This window comes from Castor canadensis, chromosome 7 (genome assembly GCF_047511655.1).
Source record: "Castor canadensis chromosome 7, mCasCan1.hap1v2, whole genome shotgun sequence".
In the NCBI taxonomy this organism is placed as follows: Eukaryota; Metazoa; Chordata; class Mammalia; order Rodentia; family Castoridae; genus Castor; species Castor canadensis.
The window spans coordinates 251,751-273,815 of record NC_133392.1 but is presented as its reverse complement, the minus strand read 5'-3'; the positions used below and the strand labels follow the sequence as shown (position 1 = coordinate 273,815).

The following is a 22,065-nucleotide window of genomic DNA, read 5'->3' as shown; positions in this document are numbered from 1 at the left end:
GAACGCTATAAATAGATAAATGAATTAAGGCCAAAAATTGACAATATTAAAGAGGAAGTGACCCACGATATGGAAAATCGCAGAAAAAAGAATGAAAAGAATGAAAAAGAAATGCAAAACAAAATGGAAGGCCATTCCAGCAGACTAGAATGAGCAGAAGACAGAATCTCAGAATTTGAAGATAAAATGGAAATTAAAGAAAAAAACTGAAGAGCTATTAGTCAAACAACTCAAGACCTGCAAAAGGAATATGCAAGAACTCACTGACTCCATCAAAAGACCAAACTTGAGAATCATAGGCATTGAAAAAGGAGAAGTGTAAGCAAAAGGTATTCATAATATATTCAACAAAATAATAACAGAAAATTTCCCAAATCTAGAGAAAGCTATGCCCATTCAGGTACAGGGAGCCTCCAGGACACCAAACAGACTTGACCAAAATAGAACTACCCCACAACATATTATCATTAAAACTATAAGCATTGAGAAAAGAGAAAGAATATTGAAGCCTGTAAGAGAGAAAAAACAAATAACATACAAAGGTAAACCCATCAAAATCACAGCAGACTTCTCAACGGAAACCTTAAAAGCAAGAAGGCCATGGGTGAGGTATTCCAGGCACTGAATGAAAATAATTTCAACCCTAGGATACTCTACCCAGAAAAACTATCAATCAAAATGGAGCAATAAAAGTCTTCCACAATAAGCAGAAACTAAAACAATACATGACCACCAAGCCATGACTACAAAAGTATCTCCAAGGAACTCTGCACACAGAAAATGAAAGCAAACAAAACCATGAGAGGACAGACAGTACCAAACCACAGGAGAAGAAAAGACAAGGAATCAGAGAGTAACGTTGATTCAGCTGCACACAATCAAACCCTTAAACAACAAAACAACTAAAAGACAGGAATCACCACATACCTATCAATATTAACACTGAATGTTAACAGACTTAACTCCCCCAACAAAAGACACTATTTGGCAAACTGGATTTAAAAAGAAGATCCAACAATCTGCTGCTTATGGGAGACCCATCTCATTGACAGAAACAAGCACTGGCTTAGGGTGAAAGGCTGGAAGAAGATTTACCAAGCTAATAGCCCACAAAAATAGGCAGGGGTAGCAATACTTATCTTGGACAAAGTAGACTTTAGACTCACAATGATCAAACGAGATAAAGAAGGACACTCCATACTAATAAAAGAGGAAATACACCAAAAGGAAATAACAATTATCAAGCTATATGCACCCAACATCAGTGCGCTAATTTCATCAAACATACTCTGAAGGACCTAAAAGTATATATTGACTCCAACGCAGTGGTAGCAGTAAACTTTAATACCCCCCATAGATAGTTCATCCAAAAAAAATCAATAAAGAAATTCTAGAACTAAATCATACCCTAGATCAAATGCACCTAGCTGATATCTGCAGAATATTTCATCCAACTTCTGCAAAATATACATTCTTCTCAGCAGCCCATGGAACCTTCTCCAAAATTGATCATATCTTAGGGCATAAAGCAAGCCTCAGCAAATATAAGAAAATAGAAATAATCTCATGCATTCTATCTGATCACAATGCATTAAACCAAGAACTCAATAACAAAAACAACAGTAGAAAACATGCAAACAATTGAAAGCTGAACAACACATTGCTCAATGATCAATGGGTCATTGTTGAAATAAAAGAGGAAGCTAAAATGTTCCTGGAAGTTAATGAAAATGAAAACACGACCTACCAGAACCTATGGAACACAGCAAAGGCAGTCCTGAGAGGAAAGTTTATAGCCATGAGTACATATACTAAAATGACAGAAAGAGCTCAAACAATGACCTAATGCTACATCTCAAACTCCTAGAAAAACAAGAACAGCATATCCCAAAACAAGCAGCAGGAGAGAAATAATTAAAATAAGGGCCAAAATTAATGAAATAGAGACAAAAAAAATACAAAGAATCAATGAAACAAAAAGCTGGTTCTCTGAAAAAAAATAAGCAAGATTGACAGACCCCTGGCAAATCTGACTAAAATGAGGAGAGAAAAAACCCAAATCAGTAAAATCAGAAATGCAAAGGGGAGATAACAACAAACACCACGGAAATCCAGGAAATCATCAGAGACTACGATGAACACCTATACTCTAATAAATTTGAAAAATTTGAAGAAATGGACAGATTTTTAGATACTTATGACAATCCAAAACTGAAGCAGATGTATAACACAAAACGAAATTGAAGCAGCAATTAAGAGTCTCACAAAAAAGAAAAGTCCAGGACCTGATGGAGTCACTGCTGAATTCTATCAGACCTTTAAAGAAGAACTGATACCAACCCTCCTTAAACTGTTCCATGAAGTAGAAAGGGAAGGAAAACTGCCAAACGCATTTTATGAAGTCAATATTACTCCCATCCCAAAACCAGACAAAGACACCTCCAAAAAGAAGGATAGGCCAATTTCCTTAATGAATATCGACGCAAAAATCCTCAATAAAATAATGGCAAACTGAATCCAACAACACATCAGAAAGATTATTCACCATGACCAAGTTGGCTTCATCCCAGGGATGCAGCTGTGGTTCAACATACGAAAATCAATAAACGTAATAATCCACATTAACAGAAGCAAAGACAAAAACCACTTGATCATCTCAATAGATGCCAAAAAAGCCTTTGATAAGATCCAACACCACTTCATGATAAAAGCTCTAAGAAAACTAGGAATAGAAGGAATGTACCTCAACATTGTAAAGGCTATATATGACAAACCTACAGCCAACATCATACTTAATGGTGAAAAACTGAAACCATTTCTCCTAAAATCAGGAATGAGACAAGGATGCCCACTATCCCCACTCCTATTCAACATAGTACTGGAACTTCTAGTGAGAGTAATTAGGCAAGAAGAAGACCCAAAAAACTCTACCCAAAAACTCTTAGACAACATAAACAACTATAGCAAGGTGGCAGGATACAAAATCAACTTACAAAAATCATTAGCTTTTCTATACATCAATATTGAACAAACTGAGAAAGAATATATGTAAACAATTCCATTTACAATAGCCTCAAAAAATATCAAATACCTAGAGTAAACTTAACAAAGGATGTAGATGACCTGTACAAGGAGAATTACAAACCCCTGAAGAAAGAGATCGAGGAAGACTACAGAATGTGGAAAGCTCTCCCATGCTCATGGATTGGTAGAATCAACATAGTAAAAATGGCTATATTACCAAAAACAATCTACATCTTTAATGAAATTCCCATCAGTCCCAATGACTTTCATCACAGAGATTGAAATATGTATCCTAAAGTTTATTTGTAAACACAAGAGACCATGAATAGCCAAGACAATACTCAGCAAAAAGAACAATGCTGGAGGTATCACAACACCCAACTTCAAACTATATTACAAAGCAATAGCAATAAAAACAGCTTGGTAATGGCACAAAAACAAACATGAAGGCCAGTGGAACAGAATGAGGACACAGATATGAATCCACACAGTTATGCCCACCTTTGACAAAGGTTCCAAAAACATATGATGGAGAAAGGATGGCCTCTTCAACAAATGTTGCTGGGAAAAGTGGTTATCCACCTGCAAAAACCTGAACTAGATCCATGTTTATCACCCTGTACTGTATCAACTCAAAATGGGTCAAGGACCTTCATATCAGACCCAAAACTCTGAAGTTATACAGGAAGGAGCAGGAAACACTCTGGAACTAATAGGTATAGGCAAGGGCTTCCTCAATAGAACCCCAGCATCCCAGTAACTAAGAGAAAGAATGGACAAATGGGACTTAATAAAATTAAAAGACTTCTGCACAACAAAAGAAATGGTCTCTAAACCAAAGAGACCACCCACAGAATGGGAGACAATATTTTCCAGCTGTATATCAGACAAAGGACTGATAATCAGAATATACAGGGAACTCAAAAAACTAAACTCTCCCAAAATCAATGAAACAATTAAGAAATGGGCAACTGAACTAAATAGAACTTTCTCAAAAGAAGAAATTGACATGGGCAAAAAACACATGAAAAAATGCTCACCATCTCTAGCAATAAAGGAAATGCAAATCAAAACCACACTAAGATTCCACCTCACCCCTGTTAGAATAGCCATCATCAAAAACATCACCAACAATGTTGGTGAGGATGTGGGGAAAAAAGAACCCTCATACACTGCTGGTGGGAATGCAAACTAGTGCAACCACTCTGGAAAAAAACTTGGAGGCTTCTTTAAAATCTAAACACAGACCTGCCATTTGATCCAGCAATCCCACTCCTGGGGATCTACCCAAAATACTGTGACACAGGTTACTCCAGAGGCACCTGCACACCCATGTTTATTGCGGCACTATTCACAATAGCCAACTGATGGAAACAAACAAGATGAACAGAGAATTCTCACTGTTCCTTTACTAACTGTGTTGCAAAAATGGCTCTGCCTGACCTTTCCAGAACTCTGCTTAAAGATCTAATTGGGGGAAATAGTCATTGTTTCCCTCATTCATTGTGGTCGTTCACTGATGCCTACTGGGTACCTGCCATGTGCATGGTGCAGGGATAGAAAAGAGCCAGACATTGCACTTGCCAGCAAGGAACCCAAAGTCTGCAGAGGATTGGGGGAAGAAAAGTCAATATCGGCTGTTGGTATGGCTAAAGACCTTCTGGCTAGCAGGCACAAAGCCCTGAGATCAAATCCCAGTACTGCCAAAAACATCAAAGGAGAATAAGAGAAGTCAATATTGAGGAGACACAGAAAAACTGACATGGAGGAGACAAGCCAACATGGGGAGGGAGCAAGCAAGCCAACACAGGGTGGGGGTAGGCAAGCCAACATGGAGGAGAGAGACAAGTCAACATGGAGGGGACAGACACGTTAACATGGAGGAGAGACAAACCAACATGGATGGGAACAAATAATCTAATATGGGGGGAGGAATAGACAAACAGCAAAGAGGACAGACAAGTCAACATGGAAGGGACACATAGTCCAACATGGAGAGCTCAAACAAGATAACAGGTCCCACAGTTCAGTCCTAGGATAAGCCCCAGGATCTTCAGATCACCCCAGGCCAGGAGTGAGAGACTGGATAGCAGCTGGGTTCTCAGGATCTTGTGAGAATTTGTTCAAGAAATCAGCTGCCCTAAAGGGCTGAGAGCCCCATTCCCTCTCAGATTCCTCTTTGTGGCTTTGTCTTCCCAACCACATGGGCTCTCACACCCTGCACCCAGCCCTGCTGTGTTGTCTCTCAGAGAAATGGCGAGGACTTGGTTTCCTATAAGCCTCACTTCTAGGGCCTCCCTAGTACCCAAACCTTTCTGAACCCAGGGCCAGGTCTGATCAGGAGGCCGCCAGCTGGCATCGTTGGTGTGCACTGGTCAGAGGGAGCAGCCCTTCATGCAATCACATGGTGCCCACAGCATGTTCACATTGTAGATTTGGCAAGAGCTTTTTCAGAATGTCTCCTTCAACCTAGACCTAAAAGGATGGCGATGATGATAATAATGGGACATGCTTGTGAAAAGGATGTGTGTATGTGTGGGTAAATTGGAGGGGAGGGGGCAAAAGGAATGGATACTGAGGGGTGGGGAGGATGGAAGTATGTGGAACCTCTATCTATCATCTATTTATCATCTATCTATCTATCATCTATCTATCTATCCATCTATCTGTCATCTATCTATCATCTATCATCTATCTTCTATCCATCTATCAATCTATCATCTATCTATCTATCTATTTACCTATCTATCATCTATCTCCCCAAAGACAGCATAACGAAACCCACTGAACCCTGGAAAAAGGGGGAGGGGAGTGAGGGTAGTGGGAACATAATGAAGGGGAGAACTGGTTCAGCATAAACTGTATGCATACATGGAATTATCACAACAAAACTCCCCCATGTTGCTAATGCATATTAATTAAAAAATATAATGAAACTATTAAAAAACAAAACAAATACCCCATCATGCCTCCTACAAAAGTGCTAGAAATTGGTAACAGACCATTCTTGAAGACTTTGCTTATAGGAAGACCTGTCCTCTTAAAGCCCCAGCCCCTCTCAGTTCCCCAGACCCCCTGCCCACATTCCAGGTATGACCAAAGACCACCCCCCAGAAATGAACAGAGACCACAGCCACAAAACAGTATCCACCCAAAGCCCAGCAGTGAGGGTTGGGGAAAGGACAGTGCCACATTTGAGGTTTTTTGGAATTCATTTACCCTGTGAAGTTCACAGTCACACGAATCCCTCTTGATCCTATAGACAGGCTACTCTGACTGGAGGTCACAGGGCTATACTGCCTGGAGATCATGGGGTTCCCAGAAGTGAGGTGTGGCTCACTGCTGTACCTGCCGGTTCCTCAGGACGTGTTCTCAGGAGCAGGGCCTCAGTCAGTCCTGCAGCCAACAAGGTGGTGTCCACCCAACCCCTGTGGCCCCCAACACAGCAGAGCATGGCAGTAAGTGCCATGCAGGCTCAGCTGCAAGACAGAAGTCTCCTGAGCGCGACTTTCACGTCCTTGTTCCTCAAAGTGTAGATGACAGGGTTCAGGGTGGGTGCCACAGACGTGTAGATGACAGACACCACTTTGTCCTTTTGCAGTGAGTAGCTGGACAAGGGGCGGATGTAGGTGTAGACGACAGTGGAGTAGTACATGGTGACCACCACGAGGTGGGCAAAGCAGGTGGAGAAGGCACGCCGCTTGCCCTCGGCCGAGCGGATATGCAGGACACTGGCCACGATGAAGCAATAGGAGAGGACTGTCACTGAGAAGTTCCCCACAGCCAGGAACACATCTACAGTGAAGGCCATGGCCTCGTTCAGGCATGTCGGGGCGCAGGAGAGCTTCAGAAGTGGGGGGATCTCGCAGAAGAAGTGTTCGACCACGTTGGAGCCACAGAATGGCAGGTGCAGCATGAGGCCAGTGTGCACACTGGTGTTGGTCAGACTGATGGTCCACACAGCCATGGCCAGGAGCGCACGAACCCGAGTGTCCATCCGCGTGCTGTAGTGCAGTGGCCAGCAGATGGCCACATAGTGGTCATAGGCCATGGCAGAGAAGAGCAACAGCTCAGCTCCCATTGACCAGGTGAAGAAGAAGAGCTGGGCCATGCAGCCCCAATAGGAGATGGTCCTCCCAGCCACCATGCAGTCCAGCAGCTTGGGCAGGATGGTGGAGGTGCAGAGGATGTCCACTGCAGCCAGGTTCACCAGGAAGAAGTACATGGAGGTGTGCAGGGCTGGGCTGGCGCTGATGGCCATCACTATGAGCAGGTTTCCAGAGAGGGCAGCAGTGTAGAGGCAGAGGAAGCCGAGGAAGAGAAGCCCTTGCAGGCGAGGTGTTTCTGAGAATCCCAGGATGAGGAACTCAGTGACCAGCATCTGATTCATTTCAGGACCGGAGTGGGTCTCAGATGCTCAGGGGCAGCTGCTTGGTGTTGGTGGCTCTGACAGACTAGAGAGAGAAGAAACACCACAGTTTCAGCTTGTTCTGAAGAGCCCACCCCTCAATGTGTGTGCACACTTAGAGGCAGAATTTCAAACACTATATGGGAGTAAAAACAAAGTTCTGTGCCACAAAACACTGTAGGTAGAACCATTTTTCAGGGTGTGGTGACCTTCTTCTCCCTGTTCCCTGGGGACTTAGGGCCCTGCTTTATCTGGCTGGGCCCTTGCCCAGTCTGCAGGGAGCCCTCAGCATGCATGGGGAGTGGGCTCACAGGGCCTGAGGTCTGCCTCCTTTTGGGAAATGGCCATGTGTTGGGAAATTGCAAAGGTCATGTTTACTGCCCACACAGATGAGGGATGATGAAAGCTAGCAAACAAAATGCCCCCTACTTTGTCCCATCATATTCAACAGCACCTACCGAGGTCAGCCAAGTGTCCTCACTGCAACTTGTGCACAGACCATCAGACATCACCATCACTCATGCAGGTGTCACTGGAGCTGGTGGAGCAAGGCCTGTCTGTAGGTCACTCCAGACCCTCCTCCCTCCCCCTGTGCAGCCCCACTTATGCCACAAAACAGAGGTGCATGTGACTTACAGCTAAAACTTTCAGCAGAGGATAGGGATCCCAGATTAACCTTAAACAGCACCATCTTGGGCCCATGTGTGCCAACTTCCAAATCATGAAATAAGAGCATATTGCTTGGATTTTTATATAAATAATTGCTTAAGCTTGGGGATACTGGTGCTTATTTTTAATTTTCCATTTGTAAATATATCTCTAGACCATATCTGCTTAATTTTAAAACATTAATGTCATACAACTTTAAAAAGCTGGGGCCTTGGCAAACTATTCCTGGAGTTGGCTTAGCTCTTGTCTCTCCTCCTCTGTCTGCTTTAGGGGCAATATCTGGGAGGTGTACGACCTTCAGTGAATATTACAAGGACATGTTCCTGTGAGGACAGCCAGAGAATGACAGACGATGTCACCTATGAGAATGTGCTTACTGCCATGCAAGGTGCTCATTCATTTCAGCCAGGATGTGTTATACTGAGAAGGAAGGGGGGCAGTGAGAGAGGAGAGAGAGAGAGAGACTGGGAGAGAGATAGAGAGAGACAGGGTAAGAGACAGGGGGAGAGACAGAGACAGGAAGAAAGATAGAGAGATATAGTGACAGACACATATAGACAGACAGACAGAGACAGGGAGACGGACATAGACAGAGACAGGGAGAGAAAAATAGAGAAAGACAGAGAGAAAGGCAGGGATAGAGACAGGGAGAGAGACAATGACAGGGAGACAGACACAGACAGAGAGAGACAGAGACAAGGAGAGAGACAGTGATACACAGAGAGAGACACAGAGACATAGAGAAACAGAAAGGGTGAAAGACAGAGAGACAGACAGAGAGAGTCAGAGAGAGAGAGAGAGAGAGAGAGAGAGAGACAGAGAGGCAGAGATAGTACTACAGAAAGACAGGTAGAGACAGGGAAACCAGGGAGAAAGACAGAAAGGCACAGAGTGGAGAGACACAGAGAGTCAGAGAGAGAAAGAGAGAGAGAGACAGAGACAGAGACAGAGAGACAGGGAAGATGACATAAAGACAGACAGGGAGACAGAGAACAGAGTCAGAGAGAGATACAGGGAGAGGAGGCATTAGCAGACACACAGAGAGCTTTTGGCTACAGTTTGTCCAAGCTGCTCATTTCCCCTTTTCATATTACTATAGAACTTTTGTCCTCAAGAATGACAGCCAAAGGAATCTCATGATCTTAGTCACAAAGCAGCACACAATTACCCCCATACCAAAACATCATCATTTATATTCAACATATATGACTTATAGAATTAATATCCCATTACAGCAGGGGCTTACAAAAGGTGGTGAAAGCCATCCTGGAATTCCTTTCTGGTGACCTCTCAAGAAACTTGCTTCTCAGTACTGCAAAAGAAATTTAGAGCCATCAGCTTTCTTTAGGAGATGAAACTGATTTAAAATAAAAATTAAAAAGAGCAAAGTGGGTTACATCACCAGGTACAAGGGGAAAAGTAGGAGGCCTGTGATGAGGACCTGGGCTATGCACAGTCTGTAAGAGCCAGAGACAATGCTCACAGGGAGGTGCTGGGCACTGAGGGACCAGTTAGGCAGAACCACTCTGCCCCCTTGTGCAGGATCTTCTGGGGAACTGACCAGGGCTCAGGACCGACCAGTCCCTCCAAGGCAGTTCAACTCTCTTGGCACAACTTCTGGTCCTCAGCTGGGACAGGCAGGTGCTCTGCTGTACTGTCAGGGCTGGCTATCCAGGGACAGTGGGAAAGTTGGAACTGACAGGCCAGCAATGGGATGTTCATACCAAGGCAGACAAGCCTTCATTCCAGATAGAAGGCTGCAAAACGCCAAGGCCAGCCCACTCATCTGGTCACTGGCACAGGCTATTAGTGGGCATCACCTAGAGTGGCTCCTTATATTGTGGCTAATGGCCATGTGTTGAGGACACAGGCTGGCAAGGCTGTTAGCATTTTGGTCTTTTTTGACTATTTCCTTACACTTGAGCTAATCTAGACATCACCTAAACCTGACAACAGCTCATTTCTAGAACTGAAATTGTCCTGTCTTGGGCAAATTGTACCCAGCTGGGTTAGTACTGACCTGGGGTTAACAGGCTTCCCTGCCCTCCAGAAAGATCAGCTTAGCACTGTGGTTTTTCAGGGACTCAGGTTGTTTGATGCACAAATATGACTGGCTGGTCACTAGTTCTTCTGGTAACTATGGCAAAATGCTGGCCTTGGCAGGACACTTTGACAGTGGCTGTGGCACCATGCCAGATTGGGACTGACTGTGATACCCACTCACACTGCCTCAGAACAGGGGCTTTATGCCTTAATCTTCTACTTCTTAGGTTCAGAGACACCACCAACATCTCACTGGGCTTATGCAGATATGTTTGACTGATGGAAGGGAGGGATTGGGAAGAGGCAGATTAGAAGGGGAGCTGAGCCACACAGAACATTGGTGAGGCAGTGTGAAATCTGGGTGTTGCTCAGTAAAGAGGATCAATTCTTCCACCTGCATTTTGGATTCCCATCTGGGAAAATGAAGAAAGGCCACTTGGCAGTGACCTGCTGACCTCTGGCCATTGTACTCAGTAAGTCAGGCTTACTCTTTGCCTCCCTGCTCTAGGGTCCAGAAGAGCTGGCCACATTTGCACCCAAGCCCCCTCTGGCTTCCTCTATGTTCCCCTCTCTCTACATCCCCTGGAACCTTCAAGTAAAGGCTGGGTAAGGGTAGAAAGTGGCTGTGACCTGGGCTGGACCCTGAGCACTGGTCTGTTCACAGTCACATACACCAGGGCAACCTGCCTGGTCCAGTTGGGAGCCAGGATTCAGACACTCACTTCTTTCACAGCGACAGTATCCAAGGGCCATTAGCAGTCCTGGAGCACAAGGTAGCCCTGGAGTGTGGACGGGGCTCTCTTACCCTACAGGGCTCTCCAAGTGTACTGGCCCTCTCCTAATGGGCACTAAAGGTGACAGTGCTTCCCTTGTCCATGAGATATGGAGACACACAGCCAAACCTGTGGACAGGGGTGTCCTTGCTGCAGGACTTTTCAGAACCTAGTTGTTGTGGTGTGGATATGAAGCCCCTCCCAAAAGTCTCCTGTGTTGAAGGCTTGGTCTCCAATGAGGTAGAGCTTTGGGGCAGTAATTGGATCATGAGGTTTTCCATGTAATTTTGATTGATTCATTGGTGGATTCAAAATTGGATGGGATTTTTTGAGAGGCGGTGGAAATTAAGAAGAGGGGCCTAGTGAGGACATAGGTCATTGTGGTGTGCCCTGGTTCCTGGCCACCATGGTGTGAGCAGTCTGTTCTAGTACATTCTCCCACCACCATTATGTTCTGTATCACTTCAGGCCCAAAGCAATGAAGCCATGGACTAAAACCTCTGAACTGTGAACCAAAATAAAATTTTCAATCTTTAAGTTGTTTACTTCAGGTATTTTGTCACAACAACCAAAAAAGACTGACTAACACAGAAAATCGAGCCACCTTACCATGTGGCTCATAAACCTTTGGAATTGGTTACTGGAGGTGGTCTCAGAAGACTATGGCTGAGATCTCAGGTTCTTGTGTCTCAAAATGAAGCCCTGGACATAGACACAGATTGCAAAGCAGTAGCCATGCTTTATCGAAAGGGAAAGTGTAGGCTCTGTGGAAAGAGCGGTGGGCTCTGGCCAGATGGCACAGATGTTTGTTCAATGGGCAATTCATAGGTTGTAAGGGCGAATGGCTGGAAGAATTTGGGTCATCTGCACAGGAGGGGCTGGTGTGATTGACAGGTTTGATTGACAAGGTCTTGTTATGCAGCATGGGGCATTCTGCACATGCTTTTATGGAGATTCCCAGGTGCTTAGTTGTACACGTGAGGTGTAAGTAATATTCATGAGCTCTTAAGTAGGGAAAATGGTGAAAGGTCAACGCAAGGGCACTCACTGGTGCTATTTCTGCACACGCCCTACAGTCTGGTTTTGGGGAAGTTATTGTATCATGAAGCCTTTGACATAATAAATGGATTAATCTATTGATGGATTCAAAATTGCAGTACATTATTGAGAAGCGGTGGAAATTGTACCTAGTTGGGAGAAGCAGGCAACTGGGCATGTGCCTTTGAAGAGTGAATCTTGTCCCTGGACCCTTCCTCTCTCACCATGTGCTTCCTGGCCACCATGAGGTGAGCAGTTTTGCTATTCCACACCTTTCTGCTGTGACATTCTGCCTCACCCCAGCTGAGAAATAATGGAGTCAGCTGACTCCATTATTAACTGAAGCCTCTGAACTGTGAGGCAAAATAAATGTTTCCTTTTTTCTTTTTCTAATTGTCAATGTCAGGTATTTTGTCGCAGCAATGACTAACACACTAGTTCTTACTATCTCTCCAAGGCTGAACAGAGAATTCATTCATTCTAAAGTTCTTAGATACAACCTCTCTGTATTAGTCAGTCTTTCTGTAGCTGTGACAAATATCCAACGGAAACAATTTAGGGGAGGGAAGATTTATTTTGGCTCATGGTTTCAGAGGTTTTATTCCAAGATTGCTGACTCTGTTGCTCCTGGGACCATGGTTAGGCTGAATAACATGATGGGAGCATACCATAGAGTGACTCAGTTCAAATCATGGTGGACTGGAAGAAGAGGCAGAATTGGGAAGGGTAAAGCAACAAGATACATCTTTTCAGGGTGCACCCCCAGTGACCTACTTCTTCCAACAAAGCTCCACCGTCTACTCTTCACCATCTCCCAATTATGTCATCCAATTTTGAATCCATCAATGAATTGATTCATTGATTAGGTTAGAGTTATCACAATTGCTTCCCAAAAAGTCCATGAAGTGGAAACCAAGCCCCCAATACCTGAGCCTGTCAGGCACATCTTTGTTCAAACTGTTAACATTCTACCCTTGGCCCCACAGGTTCATGTCTGTCTCATAATGCATTTACTTCCTCTCCATGAGTCCCCAGAGTCTTAATAGTTCCAGTATTGCTCAAAAGTTCAAGTTCAAAGTTTCTTCTGAGACTCAAGGTGAACTCTTAGCTGTGAGCCCATGCAGAATCAAAAACACATTTCATAATTCTAACATACAATGGTACAGAGCAAGCATACCCATTCCAAAAGGGAAGAACAGGGGTATAGAAAGCAGGGATGGGAGCAAAGCAAGACCAAAACCCAGTAAGACAAACACTAAATCCTGTATCTTGATGACCAGACTCTGGGGCATGTGGTGACATGATGTGAGCTCCAAAGAGCTTAGGTAGCCCTTCACCATGGCCTTGCTGGACAAAGACCAAATGGCCTTTCCTGGGCTGGCTCTGCTCATTGCCTACAGCTTTCCCCAGCAGACATTCCATGTTCCTGGCATCTCCAGCTTCCTGGGGTCTTGGTTGCATCTCTGGATTTGTCACTGGAAAGCCAGTCTTTTGGCTTCAATCCAATTTGCAAATAATGAGAGCAGGGTTTTAAGGAAAAGGAAATAAAGTTTATTTTTCATCAGACGAAGAGGAGGACATGGAGAGTCAACCTCTCAGAGCTCTGTTGTTCCATTTTTGAGAGAAAATGTCCACTTTTTAAAGAGGAGTTCAGGGGCTCAGTTCAAGATGCGACAAAATGCATGTTCCAACATAGGTACTGGCCACGATTCTACAGGTTTACTAGTGCCACATCTCCGAAACTGTATGTCTTGGCTGATAGGTTTAGTTCTCTGGTGGTCAGAGAGAGATAAGGGGTAGAAGAGGCCTGGTTTAACTGAAGAGTCATGGGAGTTAATCTTGGGTTCTCCAACATGCAGACAAAGGGGCAAAATGTGAGTTTGATTGACAAGCAGAACAAACTGGCCAGCATGCAAGCTGGCTCCACCAAAAGTGCTTGGTCCTAGTTACAGCTTCACTCTCACACTTCTCCCAACATCCTCTCAGGGGTTGTCTGCAGGAATTCCAGCACTGCCACACATTTCTTGGCCTCAGAGACCTTCGTTTGAAGTCTGTAGGAAGCTTCCATGACCCTGTAAGTCTTGCACTCTGCAGGCCTGCAAAACCAGCAGCAGCTAGATGACACCAAGGTCTTTGCCAGCTTGAGCAGTAGCTTGGTCCCCTTGGACTATGGCTGTGTTGGCCTCTAAGTATCTAGATGGCTGAACACAGTGACATGAGTCATGGGGAAGCAACTTCCGAGGCAGCCCCATGTGGGCAGTGTGCCCTGGCAGTGCCTGCTCTCAAGGGAGAGTCTTTCAAATGAGGTTACCCCTTCGCCCTTGAGCCTGCAGTGTGTGAAGGCTTGAAGAGTCCTCAGATGCCCTCAGGCCTCTTTCCTGTGGCCAGTATTTGGCTTCATCCCCATGGCACTGATCTCAGAAACCATGCCTTCCATGCCCCAACCTTATTATTATGATTGCATTTCAATTAGCATATATTAGTTGTACAGGGGTTTCATTGTGACATTTTCACATATTTTTACAGAGTACCTTGGTTATATTCGTTCCATCCTTATCCTATACCCCGTTCCCCCTTTTAAAGCAATTTAAAAATTGTCTCATTGTTCTATTTTCATATATAGAGTACACTGACCATATTCACCCTCCTCCTCCCACTAATACCTACCTTCAAACAAACATTTCTGTCTTTCATCATTGTTTTTTAGTGTATATTCCTTGTTCAAAGGGGTTTCAGCATGGTATTTCACGCAAATATATTTTACTTTCATCAGATTAACCCCCTTTATTACTCTCTCTTATCCCTTCCCTCCTCTCCCATATTTTAATAACTTTCAGTGTGTTTCATTGTGCCATCTTCCTACACAGACGCAATGGATTTAGATTTTATTCACTCTATCATTCTCTTTTCTTCTCCTGCCTCCCCCAATTATAAATATGTTCCCTCTCTCTATGTATATATGATCATGTATACGTTTATCTTTTAAGTCTAGCTTCCACATATGACAGAAAACATGTCTTTCTGAACCTGGTTTACTTCGCTTAACTTGATGATCTCCAGTTCCATCCATTTACCTGCAAACAATACAATTTCATTCTTCTTTACAGCTAAATAATACTCTTTTGTGTATATATACCACATTTTCTTAATCCATGGGTCAGTTGTAGGGGATTTGGGCTGTTTACATAGCTTGGCTGTTGTGAATACTCTTAGCCCCAACTTTACACAAGCTTTTCTGAACAAACTGTGTTTTTTAATCCTTTCTGTTTTGTGTTTTGCTCCCAATGCTCACTTTAAATCTGGCTAAAAGCATTCAGGAAAACCCAAGGTATAATCTGAGTGCTGCCTTGAGATTTCCTCTAGCAAATTGATTTGTCCATCACCTTTATGCCCAGCCTCCCACAAGGTCTTTATGGCATGGACAGAATGTAGACATGTTCTTTGCCACTACGCGACATGAATGGTCCCAGTCCAGCTCCCAGTAGGGTCGTTGTTCCCATTGAATCCTCACGAGCACAGTCTTTACTTTTTACCTTCCTATTGGCATTCTGATCACCTGAGCTTCACCCAGAATTGGCCATTAGGCTCTGCTTATACTGTTCCTGGATTCCTCTAGCTGAAATAATCTCCAAGCTTCTCCAAATTCCTCCCCCAAACCAGTTCTGAAGGTTGTCTTTGGTTAAAATTATAACCGTGGTCTGGTAGCCACAGCAATGCCCCTGCCCCTTTAGTACCAATTTTCTATGTTAGTTTTAGAGCGTTGTGACCAACAGCCCAAGGAAATGACTTAAGGAAGGACAGATGTTTTAGTGGATGGTTGCTGACTCTGTTGTTTCTGGGCCATGGGTGACGCTAAACATTATGGCCAGGAGCGTGTGGCTGAGCAACAAAGCTCACCTCCTGGGAGAAAGGTAGAGAACAAGGCAGGGGCACAGGACAAGATAACATTTTTTCAAGGCATATCCCCAGTGATCTGTTTCCTCCATCCGGGGCTACCACCTTCCAATAATGCCAACATATGAATCCATCAAGGGATTCATCCATTGATTAGGGCCAAGCCCTTAGGACCCAACACTTCCCAAAAGGCCATCCCCTGACAACCATGCTTCTGACACATGAGCCTCTGGGGGAAATTTCACAGTCAAACCAAAACAGTCTCCTTTTATTGGACATTCTCCATCTGTTCTGTTTGGAGAACAGTCAGGCACTGAGTTGCATTGGACAACAGAGTAAGGAGAGAAAAGAAAGGAGATGACTTTCAGAGTCAGCCCAAGATCCAAACCAGGGATGTGAGGAGGAGGAGTAGCTGAGGAAGCAGTCTGTCCACTTTTACTCAACACCCCATGCCCACGTCCACAGAATCACCATCTGACCAAGTCACTGGGTTTTGGTCTCAAAATGCACAGCTGAAACAACCAGAATGCTCACAGACCTTAGGGCCTTAAGAATAAGAAGAAACCTGATATCCTCTCAGGGGGCATTTTTTTCACCCAGAGTATACTTTGCCTCTTGAATTACACTTTTTCTCAAAAGCAAAAAAGGAGCAACATCTTTAAAGTACTGAAAGAAAAAACACATTGAGATTTCCATACTCAGTAAAAATATCTTTCAAAAGTGGGGCAATTATCACATTAAATGTAAGTGGTCAGAATATCCAAATTAAAAGAATGGAGTAAAAAGCAGGACCTAATTATATGTTGCCCACAAAAAATATATCTTAAATATAAACACATAAATTAGCTAAAAGTAAAAGGATGAAAAAGTATGCTACACTAACAGTCAAATGAAAGCTGGAAGACCACTGTAATACCAGGTCACAGTAATTTTAGAGCAAAGGCCAGTGCCAGGGACAGCAAAGTGTAAGACTAAAGGCAGAAACAATAGGTGAGACACAAACACTTATGTTCCCAATAACAGAGCTTCAAATTATGTGGAGCAAAACTGATGTATCTGCAAAGAAAAGTAGACAGCTCAACAATTGGAGGAGGAGATTTGAAACTCTCAATAACTGACCGATCATCAAAGATATGGCAGGCTTGGATAATTCAATCAGCGGTTTGCCTTTGCTGGCCCTGACGCTCCACCCAATGACAGTAGACTATTCTGTTTTTGCAAGGACATTCGGGACTTTTACCACATAGGAGGCTATGAAGCAAGTCTCAACACATTTATAAGTATTTAAGTCATATTATGTTTTTGATCACAGTAGAGTTAAAGTCAATAACATATCTGGAAAATACCCAGCATTTAGCAGTTAAATCATGTCTTTCTAGATAACACATCAAATGAGAAACCAAAAGGAGCCAGGCACCACTGGTTCACATCTGTAACCCCAGCTACTCAGGAGGCAGAGAGAAGAAGGATCATGGTTCAAAGCCAGCCTGGGCAAGTAGTTTACAAGATCCTATCTTGAAAAAAATCCTACACAAAACAGGGCTGGTGGAGTGGTTTCAGTGGTAGAGCACTTGCCTAGCAAGCATGAGGTGCTGAGAGTTCAAATCCTAGTATTGCCAAAAAACAAAAACAAAAACTAAACAAAAGGGAAGTCAGGCAGCATTTTGAACTTCATGAAAATGAAAACAGAACAATTGGTCAATGCCAATGAAGCAGTAGTGCATTAAAAGAAAACTAAAGGCCAGGTCATCCACAGGGGCTCTGTGCACAAGATAGAAAAGTTAGACTTCAAATTTTAAATCTCTTCCATCCACCACTACAAGTGGGAGATGGTGTGAAGCAAGGAGAAACTGCACCGCTGCTGCGAGCAGTGTAAATGACTGCTCCAGAAGAAATGCTTTGGATCAAACTACCCTGCAAATACTTTGAGACCCAGGAATGCCACCCACAGTTGCTTACCCAAGAGAAGGAAGCATGGCTGCAAGAGGGATTGTATGCAACCCTTCATGGAAGCTTTATTCTGAATTGCTAAAGATTAGGAGCTATACAAACCAACAGGCAAATGGATAAATAAAACATGCTGTATCTAAGAATCTAGTGATAACCCAAAATAGAAAGGAAGAAACTACTGACAATGTGAGCCTGAAAAATGCTGTGCTATGAAAGAGACACTATACCGTATGATTCTGTCAACACTAGTTCTAGAACACAGAGACCTGGCCCATGGCTGAAAAGTCAGAATGGCGATGAGGGTGCTACCCTTTTCTGAATGGGAATAAGCAAGTCACACCAGGGAAGGCAGACTGCAACATTCAGGGGTACCCAGATCATGGTGCACACTGTTTTCCCTGAGGTCATACCAAGAGGAGTGGTCAAAATCAGGGTGGGGATGATTTTCTCCAAAGCAAGATATGGAGATTTGCCATGTCAGAGACATTGTACCAGGAGTTGGACACAATGGGCAGGTGTGACCCTCAGCTCATTCCAAACCTGGACCCCTACCCTGAAGAACTGATCAGTGATACCCCACAGGGAAAGGTGGTCCTGCCTGACCACCATCTGCTGGCTTCCCGTACTCCCTGTCACAGTCCTGACAGTGTCCACCCTCAGTCTGTGGGATGTCTGAGTGCCATGGAATGCTGGTGGCTCCGGGGGAAGCACACTGCCTATAAACCTGCTGTGTAGGTGACCTCCCTGTTCCTCAGTCATATGTGGAAATCAGCTGGTCAGCACCTCAAACAGTCCCACAGTGGCCCTTTCCACTCCCTCATTGGATGGAGGGAATCACCTTCCTGAGGGCCACTTTGACGTCCTTGTTCCGCAGAGAGTAGATGAGGGGGTTTAGGGTGGGACTGACTGCCGTGTACAACAAAGCAACCACCTTGCCATTTTCCATGGAGGAGCCGGAGCCAGGGAGGACGTAAGTGTAGATGACGGCGGAGTAGTACAGGGTGACCACCACAAGGTGGGCGGAGCAGGTGGAGAAGGCTCGCTGCTTGCCCTCGGCTGAGCGGATGCGCAGTATGCTGGCCACAATGTAGCCGTAGGACACCATGGTCAGTAGGAAGTTGACCACTCCAAAATAAGCATCTGCGATGACGATCATGATGTTGTTTAGGGTGGTTGGGCTGCAGGACAGCAGCAGCAGTGTGGGGACTTCACACAGAAAGTGACGGATCTGGTTGGGGCCACAGAAATGGAGCTGTGCCATCAGGCCCGTGTGCACAGATGTGCTGACTGCACTGATCACCCACACACTGCCCGCGAGCAGGACACAGACGGGCCGGCTCATCAGCGTGCTGTAGTGCAGCGGGCGGCAGATGGCGGTGAAGCGGTCATAGGCCATGGCCGTGAGCAGCAGCAGCTCGGCCCCCAGGAACCACGTCAGGAAGAAGAGCTGGGTCATGCAGCCCCGGTAGGAGATGCTGCTGCTCTTGGCCACCAGCCCCTCCAGCAGCTTGGGGAGGACGGTGGATGTACAGACGATGTCTAACATGGCCAGGTTTGTGAGGAAGAAGTACATTGGAGTGTGAAGGCCTGGATTCAGGCTGATGGCCGTGACAATGAGGACATTTCCTGAAAGAGCCAGGAGGAAAAGGAGGAGGAAGAAGACCAACAAGAAAGCCTGGAGTCGAGGGTCCCCAGAGAATCCCTGCAGGACAAACTCTACCACAGTTGTGTGATTGTTTGCTGCCATTTACAGGTGAGCTTCTGGGGGTTACTGGGACACATAAGACACATGGAGTCCTGCAGAGACTGGTAGCGCTTGCTATGGGCACCATTGATATAGAAAGTACACAGTTAAGATGGTGACCTAAACAATGAACAAACAATGAAGGACAGGAATGTAAAACAGGTCATGTTAGGGGAGGGACGTGTGTGTGTGTGTGTGTGTGTGTGTGTGTGTGTGTGTGTGTGTGTGGTAAACGAAGAGGGTAAAGGAGAGTGAATGTGGTTGAGGTATTTTCTGTACATGGGTGAAAATGGAACATTGAAACCTGTCAAAGTCATTTTAAGAAGGGGAGTGGGAGAAGACGGAGAACAGTGAAGGGGAGGAACCAATTCCAAGTACAGTATATGTGTATATGGAAATGTCACAATGAAACCCTCTGTATGACTGTCATGTACTAATGAAAATTTTTTAAAATTTTAAAGACGGTGACATTGTCCCTGAGCCCAGGGAGATGGTCAGTACATCAGCTCTGCACTCTGTGCAAGGAACCCAGAATAGCGCCCCTGCTGGCCTGCCCCTCAGCCCTCTCCCTCCATGTACCACTGAAGGGGCTTTCCATGTTAGAGAGAGGTGGAGCTCATGGGGAGCTCGCGTGCTGCCCCAACAGGGTGTGCAAAGTACCAAGCCAGTCACTTGGTACAGGGCTTGGAGTCCCAGAGAGGAGGAATCAGTGGGTCAGGCTTCTCAGACACAGGCTATGAGGTGGTACTTTGAGGGGAGGGGTGTGCCTGGGGGTCTCTAGGGGTCCTGGATGGGGAATTAGGTCCAGCCTAATTGTGTTGGCTCCTGAGGACCAGTGCCCTCAGCTGTCAGATTCGGGGGGTTTATAACCTGGACAAAGCTCTTTCGTGAACACCACAGCTGCCCATATCTGCCCAGACACCCCGGCCTCTCCCTTGGGATGAGCAGAGCTCTGAGAGGTGGGCAGGGGAGCTGGCCACTTCCTTCCCCTGGGCTGGGAAGAGGGAAGACGCTTGTTTCTCAGTAGGTGTCAGGCTTTGCCGGCAGTGGAGACACAGCAAGAAAAGAACAGACCTAGCCTCATGGCTAGGGCAACGTATCCATTCAGCTCTCAGGCTGGTGCACACATATCCCAGGACCCACCTCTGACCACCCAGGCCTCCTCAAGCAGGAGGATGGCTCAGGTTAAGGAGTGGGTACATGGATCAATACGAAGCAAAATATCAGCCTCATCTTCCTTCCTGTGCCAGCTCCCCATCCAGGAATGCCTGTGGGAATGTTAGGTGGCAGGCCACAGACCCACTGCTCACAGATGGGCTGCCTGAAAACACAGGCCTCACACCAAGGGAGCCTATCTCTTCCCCTGTGAACGGACATTGCTAATTTAAGATGTCAGGGCCTTATTCACCCACAGGGGAGCCTGAGAATGGGGATGCTCTGGGCTTTTGGCAGACCCTCTGTCCTCATCCCCTGTCCCTCCAGGGCCCACATTCTTCCTCGAATAAGCAAAGTTTGGTGAGTTGGTCCTCTGCAGGTCCATGGTGGCCCAGGCCAGCACCCATGCAAAATGAACGACTGCTCAGCTGAGTCCCTAAAGCCTCTCTGGCTGCAGCACCCAAGCCCCAGATCCTGTCTGCCTGCAGCTCCTTGGGTTGCAGGTGGCTGTGCTGGAGCTCTGCATCAGATTCACAGGAAACCACCGTGTCCCCTCAAGATCCTGATCTGCCTCAGAGCCCAAGCCACAGGGCTGGGTTTGTGTCACATGGATCAACGGCCCAGATAGAACACAGAGCAGATCTGCAGAGGCCCTGGCATTTGAAATTTCAAACTGAAACCATGAAAGATGTGAGCAAAGTGATTTCGATAACATTGTCATTCACATTAAATAGTTCAGGGCAAAACCAAATCTCTGTTTAGAAGAACCCAGAAAAAAGAAGGAAAAAAAAAAAAGGTAGGTAGATCAAAAGAAAGGACGGTATAGAGGGATACAGTAACTCACGTGGATAGAGAGGCTGGTGCTGACCCCTCCCATCTAAACTCCGACGTCCACATCTCGAGGAAGACATGTGGTGTAGCCACAAGGGTAGAATCTGTTTCTCTCTGTTCTGGATCTCCTTTGTTTGTCACTGACCTTTAAGTGGAGGCTGTCCCTTGGGGTGGATGCTGAGGTTGTTAGGGAAGCCTGGTGCCCCCAGAAATGGCCCTCAGGGAGCAATTGCCCACATGGAAGTAGACAGAGGTCCCTGCAGGGCATGGTCCCAGGCTGAGGCATGACCAGAACCCGGAGGGCACAGAAACAGGAGGGCACCTGAGGTTACAGGTGCCACAGGCTCCAGGATGCTGGGTCTCAATGAAGATAACAGTGGTGAGAGATCCTGCCTTGACATCTGCCCTGAGGGGGTGCCCTACGGATGGCTTAGCTGAGGGCCTTGTGCAACAGTCCCTGTAGGAAAGTGGCATCTTTTTAAAGAGAGTATACTTTGTAGCAGTTTTTGGATTCACCCCCACCCAGGTTCTCTCTC

General features: G+C 45.5%; 2 protein-coding genes across 2 annotated transcripts; both read right to left on the bottom strand.

Moving 5' to 3' along the window:
* Positions 1-6,153: 6,153 nt before the first annotated feature.
* Positions 6,154-7,473, bottom strand: LOC109701191 (olfactory receptor 13G1-like). Its single transcript, XM_020186624.2, has one exon. It carries the CDS (start codon positions 7,412-7,414, stop codon positions 6,500-6,502), a length of 915 nt encoding a protein of 304 aa, XP_020042213.2. The 5' UTR covers positions 7,415-7,473; the 3' UTR covers positions 6,154-6,499.
* An 11,143-nt stretch (positions 7,474-18,616) lies between these two features.
* LOC109701183 (olfactory receptor 13A1-like) lies at positions 18,617-19,546 on the bottom strand. Its single transcript, XM_020186618.2, has one exon. The coding sequence runs from the start codon at positions 19,544-19,546 to the stop codon at positions 18,617-18,619; it is 930 nt and encodes a 309-aa protein (XP_020042207.2).
* Positions 19,547-22,065: the final 2,519 nt, after the last annotated feature.

Coding starts and splice junctions, on each gene's coding strand:
- LOC109701183 (XM_020186618.2), bottom strand. CDS start 19,546: ATGGCAGCAAACAATCACACAACTGTGGTAGAGTTTGTCCTGCAGGGA.
- LOC109701191 (XM_020186624.2), bottom strand. CDS start 7,414: ATGAATCAGATGCTGGTCACTGAGTTCCTCATCCTGGGATTCTCAGAA.